This window comes from Corvus moneduloides, chromosome 29 (assembly GCF_009650955.1).
Source record: "Corvus moneduloides isolate bCorMon1 chromosome 29, bCorMon1.pri, whole genome shotgun sequence".
In the NCBI taxonomy this organism is placed as follows: Eukaryota; Metazoa; Chordata; class Aves; order Passeriformes; family Corvidae; genus Corvus; species Corvus moneduloides.
The window spans coordinates 15,104-25,905 of record NC_045504.1 but is presented as its reverse complement, the minus strand read 5'-3'; the positions used below and the strand labels follow the sequence as shown (position 1 = coordinate 25,905).

Below are 10,802 nucleotides of genomic sequence, written 5' to 3'. Positions count from 1 at the left end.
TCTGACGATTACAAACCCCGGAAAAGGTAACTTTTTCAATTTTAGAAGCTCGACATTGTGCTTTTACATGCCCTCGTTTCCCACATTTAAAACAATGCAGCCCCTTATCTCCCCGACCTTGTTTTACAAGCAGCTTTACAGCCACAGCAAATGCTTCAGCCATTAAGACAGCATTTTCTGCCAGTGTCCCGACTTTCTCACATACCTCCACCATATCTACTATGGAAGCAGTACCAGGGAGTGCCATCAGAATTCTTTTGCATGCCGAATTAGCGTTTTGAACTGCTAGGGACATAAGTACAGAATCCCTTGCTGCTTCAGGAACGCCGGACCTTTGAATACTTTCTCACAATCAATCCAAAAAGGACATGTATGTTTTGGTTGGCCCTTGTGTTACTTCAGTAAAAGGCGGCACTATTTTGCCATCCTCAGGCATTTGCCTCAGAGCCTGTCGAGCTGCGTGGGCTGACTGATGTAAAATCTGTACATGCATTCGGCTCTGTACTTGAGCATCAATAAATGCACCTGTTCCTGTTAGCATTTCTACAGACGCATATTTCAAATTTCATATTCCATCCCTAAGTTAGCTACAGCAGCTTGCTGACATAAATCAGTCCACTTAGACTTTCACAATATTTATTGTATCCCTGTGAGTAATAATTGCATTAATTGTTGACAATCATAAGGGCAAAAAATATTGGACCCAAAGATGTTATCAATAAATGACTGTGTGTAAGGATTCTGCAACCCATAAACACAAACTGATTTTCTAGCTTCTTTGGTCACCTCCCAAACAAATGGTGTCCAGTGGTTAGGTGTCCAGCCCCCGTCAGGATTTGCGCCTCCCAACACTACTGGATAAGCCCCAGGAATAAATTCTCCCTCTATTATGGCATTCTGTATAACTCCTTTCCAGTGTTTTTCAAAATAGCTTGGCCCTGACCCATCACTTGGCCCTGATCCACCACCCGCTGATCCATCCCCCACCCCATTTGTCTTCCCTCTCTCCTCCGTAACTCTTCTGCTTCCATTTCCTTACGTCGAATCTGCTGCAAACGATCCCAATCTGACTCTCCCCCCAAACCTTGAGTTACTTGGTTAAGTCTTTCCTCCATCTTGTATTTCTTATGTCATTTTTCCATATGGTTTGCAGCAGTCTCTCCCACTCCGCGTTCTGTTGTTCTCTTAAAGGCTGTTCCATTGCCAGCCGTGCACACTCCTGCTCCTCTATCTTCCGAAGCATCTCGAGACCCCAGTCTGCTGCAGGCGGGGGGGTGGTGTGGGAACAGCACAAGGTGGCGGAGGTAGAAAAGTCTCCCCTCGGAGGGGTAGGTGGCAGTGGTGGATACTCAGTGTCAACTTCCATAGGTGCCGCCAGAGGTGGCTCCGATTGTGTTGGGGCTGTAGGTACAGCAGGTGCCTCCTCAGGTGCACTTGGATATGGTAAGGGAGGTTCAAAAGCTGTGATAACAGGGCAGGCTATCGGGGCTGCTGCAAATGCCTGCGTGGCCCCATCGGCAGCTGCCTGCTCTGCTTTCATATCTTGCAAGGTCACATAAACTAATTTCCACGCTGTAGACAAAGAACAGGCTTCCTTATCCCACAGCATCCCACAGGCGGTCACCCACTCCCTTCCAAGTTTCTAAATTAAAAGCCGTATTTGGCTTGGGTGCAGAGCCGTTTTGTCGGCACCATTGCAACAATCGTCTCAATGTGGACTCCTCATATTTCACCCCTCTCGTAGGAAGGATTTCTAACAGTAACCTGTTGTAACAGTAACTATGGCCCCTTCTTCTACAGAAACTTTCTGCCCCATAGCCAGGGGTCCTGTGTGTCCCAGGGCTCAGGTTTTGTGCCGCTTCAGCACCCCAGAGATGCAGGTCAAGTGAAGAAGCCAAACTGTTTATTAATAGAAGGTGAAAGAAAGGGATGAGCTGGGAGGGAAAAAAGGGGATGGGCAGTGTCTGAGGGCTGGAGGGATGGAGCTATCTACAGGGAGGGAGAGGGCTAAAGCCACTCGAGCTTCCAACAGGCTCAGCTGTGCCCAGCATCAGCTGTGCCTGGAGCTCCAGCAGCATTTGGAGATGATGTCCTCTTCGTTATCTTCTGGTGCTATTCTTGGGACACTGGTTCACGGGATCCAGAAGATGAACCTTCTTCAGCTGTTTGGTCAAAGTGGGCTTGAATTTCCTGATTAGAGCAGGATGGGCCAGCGTCATTCCTTGGGGCTTGAATGGCTAGAAGAGGAAGAGAGCCACGGTCAGAGCCTGGATCTGGGGGAATCCAAGGAGACCATTTTGCCAGAGCCATCTCAGCCTGCTCTTGCCATGGCCACAAGAGAGGAGTGACAAATGGGATCAGCCCAAAGGTGCTGGCCATGAACCTCCCCACCGTGTCCCTGAAGCCTCTCTGTGCTCTGCCCACACCACCCCTCGTCCACACAGGGAATGAAGCCCTCCACAGCCGGCGCAGGGATTGAAGCCTCATGCCCAGGCATTGCAGCTCGCCCCCGCCAGCCCCCGCTGCCAGCCCGCTGCCCTCACTCACCCTCACTGAGGAGCTGGAGCTCTTCCTTGTGCCCCCTCAAGAACACCCTGGCAGCCCCTGGGAGCACAGAGGCGGTCACGGCCCCGCGGCACAGCTCCCTCGCAGCGGCGCTGCCAGCCCCGTGGCCACCCGCTCTCCTGCCCCGGCAGGGCTCAGCCCGGGCCCTTGCCGCATCCTGACGCCCGAGGGCACGGCTGCGAGAGGGCGGCAGCGGCCCCGAGGGCAGGCGGGGCTCCACGGCCCCGGGCCCGGATCCCGCTGCCGGGGCAGCAGCCGGGGCTGGGGCCGAGCTGCGGCGGGGCGGGGAGGGGCCCCGGGCTCGTGGCTCACCCATGAACCTGACGGCCGCCTCTCGCAGGGACTCCTGCGGGCTCTCCACGAACGGCAGCGCCTGGTGCAGGCGCTCGGCCGCTCGGCTCCTGTCCTCTGCCAGCTGCAGAGAGCGCCAGGAGGGAAGGGTTGGCGCGGGCTCAGCCCCTTGGCCGGGCTCTCTGCGCCCAGCCCTGGCCTCCCCTGCCCGCACGGCCCCGAGGCCCGGCCAGCAGCCGCTGGCGCCGGGCTCTGGAGGGGGCCGAGGGCCGGCTGCTGCCCGGGGAGCCGCGGTGCCGCCCCGCGCCACAGCCCAGCGGGGCCGGGGCTCCATCGGCACCCGGCTCGGGGCCACAGGAGCCTGGAGAAGAGCCCGGGGAAGGGAGCAGCGTGTGGGGCGCAGGCTGGCACCCCTGGTGCAGCACAGCTGCCAGCCCCACACACTGGGCACCAGGGGCAGGGGGCTTCTCCAGGCTCAGCTTGGGCTTCCAGGTGATCCCTACCAGGCGCTCGGCAAACTTCAATCTCTGCTCCTTCTTCAGCAGCTGCTCGAGATCTCTCCTCTTCAGAAACTTGGCTGCACAAATCAGTGTTTCACGAGAAGCCTGGAGAGCAGCAGAGACCCAGAGATGGCACCGCAGCCCAGGGCACAGGACCCGCATCCCTGTGCCAAGGCTGGGAGGAGGCTGCAGCCCAGGAGGCGCCAGGGCAGGAGGCAGCCGAGCCCCCTCCCAGGGATGCAGCAGTATCACACAAAACCTTACCTTTGCCACACGCCAGTTCTCATCATCCCAGTAGATTACAAGTGGGTACAGGCTCTGGTTCACAATCGTCTTCAGGGGCTTTTTTCCCTCATCCACTACCAACTCCATCACCTTGGAGAAGAGGTGAATGGAGAGCAGCTGCACATGGCTGTTGTCCTGGAGGAAAGGAAACCAACTTGATGCCATGATGATTTTTTGCCTTTTCTTTCATACCCCATTTATATACCTTTTTATAGCTTTTTGTATTCTTAGTGTTTTTTAGCCTACATTCTTAGACTTATTTTGTTAAGCTAGGAGACTAAACATCTTAGAAACCCCAGACACCAAGGTCCTCTCCAGAACACATTTTGTAAACTAAGATAGGACCATCCAGGGGGAAGGTTCCTTGGGGGGGGGGGGCTCACTTGAGCCTCTCACTAGGGAATCTTTGATAGATATGCTAATTAGTAAGATCTATAATGTTATACCCGATCTATCGTGTGTGTGCATTGCAGGGTGCATTTCGGCCTATTCCACCTGGGCGTGGTGTACCTAAGGATCCTTATAATAAATACAGATGTAAAAGCCCTTTCTCCCTTCTAACTGTGTTTGACTCTTGATTTTAAGACCAGGAAAAGGCATCAAACTACTCCAGGCCTACCTAGGCAAAGGCCTGAAAATGCAAAAGGCACAAAATTTCTGGGCAGCACCCAGTGCCTATGGCTGGGGGCACAGAGTCTTACATTATCAAAGAGTGGCAGGAGCGCCTCAGCCAGTTTCGGGGCGGTGGTGCTGGATACCAGGATGTCTTTGTTCTCGAGCACATTCATGAACACGGAGAGGGACATCCTGACCACCTCTCCATCTGTATCGCCCAGCAGCTCCACAAGCCGTTGAGACAGGCTGCCCATTCTTCTGGCCTGTGTGGAACACAAGGCTGTGCTGTGAAGTCATGAATGGCTGCACTTCCTACACCACCCTGGCCCTGCAAGCCCACCCTGCTGCCGCAGGGCCCAGAGGCCAAAGGCCTGTCCCGAAGCACTGGGGCAGCTGAGCCGGGAGGCAGGAGAGCTGGGAGCAGCTGCCTCAGCTCCTGAAGCCCAGCCAAGCCCATGTGACTGCTTTCCCCAGCGCAGCTTCAGCCGCTGCCGCCTTCTCACCATGGCGGGATCCTTGCTGAGCACCACGAGGCCTCTGAGTGCCAGGCGACATCTCTGCCTGCACTCACTCAGCAGGTACCTGGACATCATCTCCAGGATGCTGTCACCGCATTCCCTCAAGTCCAGGCACTCGAGGACCTGAAAGGCACAGGGCAGTGACAGGGGAGCCGGCCGGCAGGAGCCCGGAACCGCCCAGGGCTGGGCCCAGGCAGCAGCGCAGGGCGCGGGCACGTCCCAGGCAGCTGCGGCTACGAGAGGGCAGAGAGGCGGGAGGCAGCTCAGCGAGGCAGCGCTGGCCGTCAGGCTCACCTCCACGAGGAATGCCAGGAAGGGCAGATCCCAGCGTGGCTCCTCCCTGCTCAGCAGTCCAAGCAGGCGGAGTGCAATCCCCAGAAACACATGGGGAGGGAGACCCGGCGCATCTCTCTGGCAGAGGGAAAAAGGCATCAAGGCTGTGAGCTGGGGGGGCAAACATCTCCCAGGACTGACTCACAGAGGTCTGGTCTTTCCCCAGCATCCCTGCAGGGGATGTGGGTGCTCTGGGAGGTGGCTGCTCCTGAGCACCCTTCTCCAGCCTTTTCCAGCGTCCTTGGCCATCCCTCATTGACCAGGCCCTCTGGCACATGGCTGCAGGGGCTGTGTGGGGTACCTCGGACACAGGGCACAAGTGCCGGGGGCAGTGGGGAGAAGGGGGTCTCACCTGGCCAGCAGACCCACTGCATAGTGCTGGGTGTCAGCACACAGCAGCGTGTCCCAGCCACGCTTGCGCTCCATAGCCACCACCTCATTGTCACAGCGCAGTCGACAGAGCAGAGCCTTCATGGCCTGCACTGCAAACCTGTGTGCAGAGCAAAGCCCAGGTCACACTGGGAGCACTGGCGCTGGCCACAAGGGCATGGGAAGGACAGGAGGACTGGGACCTGTTGGGGTTGGTGGGAAGGCGGTGTTCCTCCCGGCACGCTCTCCAGAAGTGATCAACTTCCTCTGGCATCTGCTGTGTGGTGATGACAACATGGGAGAGCAGAGCCACAAAGATGCGGGAGGAGTAAAGGTTCACTGCCTCGTGGCACCAAGGCACCTGGACAATCACCCACAGCCCCAGAGTTGCCTGCAAAAGAAGCAGCCCGAGACAGCGCTCGGTGCCGAGCTGTCCATGTGGCAGGGCCCGAGGGGAGACGCAGGGGGAGCACCGGGCCTGGTGCCCCCCTGAGCCTGCCCCTAGCCCAGGTTTCACCCAGTGCTTGAGGCAGGGAGAGGATGGAGAGCTGCTGGAGAGGCGACCTGGGGGTGAACAAAGGCCAGTTCCAGAAACTCACAGCCAGGGCAAGGACAGGTGTGTCGTCCCCATCAGAGGTGCACATGCTGTGCAGAGGCCAGTCCTCCATCACACAGAGCAGTGTTGGCAGCACCTTCTCCAGTGTGCTGCCTGACAAGCCTAGGAGTCTCCACATCATTGTGGCAGCTCTGTGGGATCGGAGCTCTGAGTCAGGGGCGTCTCAGTCACAGTACCATGCCCTGTGCAGCTGTGGGGGCCCAGGTGACAGAGCCCCGGTGCCCTGAGGGGCAGGGAGGGAGCATGGCAGCAGGCTCAGGAAACAGAGGGGCCCGAGGGTCCTGCAGCTCTCCGCCTGTCTGGTAGACCCCATTGGACAGGCGGCACAGGGCGATGGGCCCTAAGGGCTGGTGAGCCCTGAGCTCTCAAGGCAGCTGGGCCCCGTACCTGTCGCACGATGGGGCACAGCGCAGGAGGGTCAGCACCACATCAGCGGGGTGCTCTTCAGCCAGCCTCAGAATGTTAAAGCCCAGCCTGGCGCCCACAGTGACATGGGACCCGAGACTCTGGTGAATGTTCCTCACCATGGCTGGCACCTGGAGGAGGCATGGGGAAGACTTGGAGCACTGTCCAAGGGAGCAACTTCCCCAGCTGCCCCCAAGAAATGCTTCCCTTCCCACTGTACTGTGCTGGCCTCAAAGGCTGAGGAGGCCCAGCAGCCGTGGCTTGAGGGGGCACACGATCCTTGGAGTCTCCAGCCCTGGCCCCAGGCTGCTTACCTGCTGCTGAGAAGAAACAGCACTCTCCTCAAAAAAATCCAGACTGGGAGCATGAATCCCAGTGGGAATGGGCGTAGTGTCAGTATTTGGGATGCCCTGAGTCTCTCGGTGTTGGTGTTTGTGATGGACATGTCCCTCAGTCCCTGCCATGTCCTCAGTCACTGCCCTCGTCAGTCTTTCACCGTGTGATCATTCATTGGACTGTCAGAGTCTTCTGAGGGTGCAGTGATATCTGTGTTGACATCAGGCTCTGCCTGGAGCTCGGTCAGCCCAGAGTCAGGCTCAGCTGTGCCCTCAGTTGCTGTGGTGCTGGTCTTTCCTCGCCGAATGCACATGGACTCTGGAAACATCTGCAGGAGAACAAAGGACAGGGAAGAGAGGGATGTTCCAAGGGGTGCTCCAGGCCCGGTGCTCGGCTGAGCAGCGACAGCAGGCCCAGCCCAGGTGGGGATGGCTTGCAGGTACCTGCACTGTTCTCCGGAAGCGGCCGTGGGCACGGTCCTGCTCTTGTGTCCGGTCCGGGGCTGCATCTGGCAAAGAGCGAGCACAGCCAGAGCTGAGGGGCTGCAGGAGAGGCCGGAGAACGCAGCCCAGCCCTGCGCTCCCCAGGCAGGGACAGCCCCGGGATGCCCAGGGGATGGAGCACGGCTGCTGCGGGGGGTCTGGCCCGGCTCCTCTTCTGTCCTATCCATGGGCCTGTTCTCCAGGGATGGGATGGGATGGGATGGGATGGGATGGGATGGGATGGGACGGCATGGGATGGGATGGGACGGCATGGGATGGGACAGGATGGGATGGGATGGGATGGGATGGGATGGGATGGGATGGGATGGGATGGGATGGCATGGCATGGCATGGGACGGCATGGGACGGCATGGGATGGGATGGGATGGGATGGGATGGGATGGGATGGGATGGGATAGGATAGGATGGGATGGGATGGCATGGCATGGCATGGCATAGGATGGGATGGGATGGTGCCAAGCTGGCTGCTGCCATCAGCCCTGTGGCCCAGCTCTGTCACTCACCGTCCTGCCGTGGCTGGAACTGCTCCAGCTCTTCGGGATGTTGTGCTGGGGCAGCTCCAGGGCCATTTTTCCCCCTGAACACTTTGAACAGGCCACGGAATCTGCCCGCCATGCCACAGTCTGGCCTCGAGGGCACGTTCGAGAGAGATGCCTTCGAAAGCTCTGACTGAACAAGTTCTGCAGTTGTGCCTTGAAGGCACCAGCAGCAGAGAAGCCTCAGGAAGGCTACAGGACAGCAAGTCCTGCAGCCTGGTCTCAGAGGGCTCCTGCCACAAGGACAGGAGACTCCTCGTCAAGGATTGTGGTCAGCAAAGCCCACGGTCTGGTCTCGAGGGCACCGGCCACAGGGATGGGAGATGCCTTAGAAAAGCTCCGGGGCACCGAGTCCCATGGTCTGCCCTCGAGGGCACCTGCAGAAGAGAAGCCTCAGGAAGGCCACGGGTCACCAAGTCCTATGGTCTGGCCTCGAGGGCACCTGCAGGATAAACGCCTCGGAAAGGCTCCGGGTCAGCAAAGAACAAGCGCGCTGTGCGGGGGCTCCTCACAGCACCGCTCTGTCCTGTCCTGTCCCGTCTCGTGCTCCGAGCACTGTGGCGTGGCCGCGTCACCGCCAGCACCTATGTCAGCACGTGTCACAAAGGGCCCTGGGACACCCTGTCCCATTCCATCCCATGGTGACCATGCTGCACCGTGTCACAAAGGGCCTTTGCACACACTGCCACCTGCCCTGGGGCCGCCCCCAGCCCACCCCAAGTGGCCCAGGTTGGAAGGAATCCCTTGCTCCAAGTGCCTAAGACAGCCCGACAGCAGCTTTAAGAATGGCTCAATCCATAAGCAAACGCTCCCCTGCTCTGTGGGTTCGGAGCAGCACCAGGAGCCCCCACGGCCACCAACACAGCCGTGGCAGGAAGGGCACGGGGTCTTCCACAGAAGCTGGCACGGCCTCCGTGGGACACATCCCGGCTGGTGGCCATCCTAAAGCCGGGGCTGTGACACAGACACAAGGACGTGTGAGCCAGGGCGCAAATGCTGCTCTGACCCCGGGGCCCCGGGGAGCGCTGAAATCAGCAGGTGTGGCAGAGCCCCCGCCGAAGCAGACCTGCTAGACCCCCTGATGCCCTGGCAGCGCTGGTGCCCGTCTCCTGCCCCAGAGACCTGTGCCCCCGGGGGACTTCTCTGCCAGAGGGCAGCCAAAGCCAAGGCGCATTGGGGTCTGTGCTCCTTCCTACAGGGGGCTGTTGGCAGGAGCACCTGGAGTGACTGGGGGAGCGCTTGGTATCCAGCAGGAGATGTTGCTCCTTTCTGGAGTGAAGTTTTTCATGGAAGGGGTTAGCAGTAGCACCAGAACAGCTTCAGCTGCTGAGTTCCACAGGACAAAGAGATTCTACAGAGACACTGTGACGTTTTCCTTGTGCTTTTCTGTCTTTCTTGCATTCTGGAAATGAAAGAATCGGCCCAGCCTCTGATATTCAACATTGCAATTGCTGCGTGTCTGGCTGTGGCAGCTCACGTCCAAACACAACTGTGTCCCTGCTGAGCAGGGCAATGGACGGCCACAAACAGGGAGGTTCCCCAGGGAACATCAAGGGAGCCACCTGGGGAAGCGCAGAGGATAGGGATAGCTGTGGGAGGAGAAGCTGTTCTGTGTCTCTGATGATGGTGCCAGCACCCTGAAGGAGCAGCCAAGACAGGCGCTGGAAGCACACAGGTCCCACCCTTTTTCTGCTGTCACATGGACTTGGGACACGCCTTGTTGCCACAGGTCCAGCAGACGTGATGCAGGAACAATGGAGGGCCATGCATTGGTAGGGAATGGCCTCCAGCAAGAGCAAAGCAGGATCCTCTGGCAGCAAAGCCTGAGCTTGTGAACCAGGCCATCTCCTCTGCACACAGCAAAGCGCTTCCCTCCGCCCCTGAACGTCTGCCAGCACTCCCTGCTTTTCTTTAGTGCCGGCTGCATCTTCCTTTGTTTCAAGCAAGTCCAGGATTTCATTTGGAAGCTCATGTACGTGTCTTTAAGGGGCCTGCATGGAGGAGAGGGATGGCAGCTGCAGTGCAGGGCTTGTGTCCCATCAGAGTCTCTCTCTCACGATGGCACCAATGCCGCTGCCTTGGGACACCTGATGGTGGAAGGTGAGTCTGCCCTCAAGCACGGCCACTGAAGTCAGTCAGGGGCACAGGCTGCAGCTGAAGCTGCCAAGCGTCGCTGTGAGGCTGGCAAGACAAGAGGAAGCCATTGTGGCCAATTCTGCTGGAGCCTTTTGCCCAGCCATGTGCAGCTGTGCCCACAGTATGGCCCCGTTTGGCGTCCCGGCTGGTGCAGATGCCTTGTTGAGCTGGTGCCGGCACTGGGGCTCCTGCTGTTCCTGTGCACACTCTGCTGCTGTTTCTGTGGCGTCCAGAGCTGTTTCCGCAGCAGCGACTTGGCAGCCCTGCTCGAGGAGACATCGCCGCCCTCCCCATGGTGGCAGCAGCTGTGCGGGCCCAGAGCTCTGTGTCAGGGGGGCCTCGGTCACAGCTCCGTGGCCTGGGCAGCCGCGGGGGCCCGGGCTGGCCGCCAGCCCTGCCTCTGCCCACGGCCCCTTCTTGGCAGCAGCCAGGGGCCGTGCCCCAGCAGGGCCCCCTGCCCTCCTGGTCCCCAGCCAGCCCAGCCTCAGCACCTCGGGGTGGTCCCCACCCTCGTGCTGAGGCCCGGCCGTGAGGGCTTCTGCCGCAGGCCTGGGAGATGCTCGGGGGAAGCGCCAGAGCAGCGGGCGGCAGGAACGAGGCGGCTGCCTGGAGGCTGCTTATGGCCTCTGACAGCCACTTCCTCGGGCCTTCCCACCACCCCAGCCCCTCAGGGGCCTCCTGTTGTTCTGCCAAGGGGCAGAGGTGATTTAAAGGACACAGACAGGACTGGAAAGAATGCTCTTATTTTACTGTGAAATTAAGGAACCGCAAACGTAAAAAAATACATTCAATAA

The 10,802-nt window shown here is 58.8% G+C and overlaps 1 protein-coding gene across 1 annotated transcript; it reads right to left on the bottom strand.

Annotated features, from left to right (window-relative positions):
* Window positions 1-1,935: 1,935 nt before the first annotated feature.
* Window positions 1,936-7,036, bottom strand: LOC116436572. The gene is given in 14 exon segments (XM_032093798.1): window positions 1,936-2,237; window positions 2,548-2,604; window positions 2,878-2,980; window positions 3,360-3,461; window positions 3,621-3,776; window positions 4,343-4,519; window positions 4,760-4,897; window positions 5,069-5,152; window positions 5,155-5,185; window positions 5,460-5,597; window positions 5,680-5,867; window positions 6,076-6,223; window positions 6,480-6,628; window positions 6,812-7,036. Coding segments are annotated over 14 exon segments (1,824 nt in total). The 5' UTR covers window positions 6,962-7,036; the 3' UTR covers window positions 1,936-2,034.
* Between the last annotated feature and the right edge of the window lie 3,766 nt (window positions 7,037-10,802).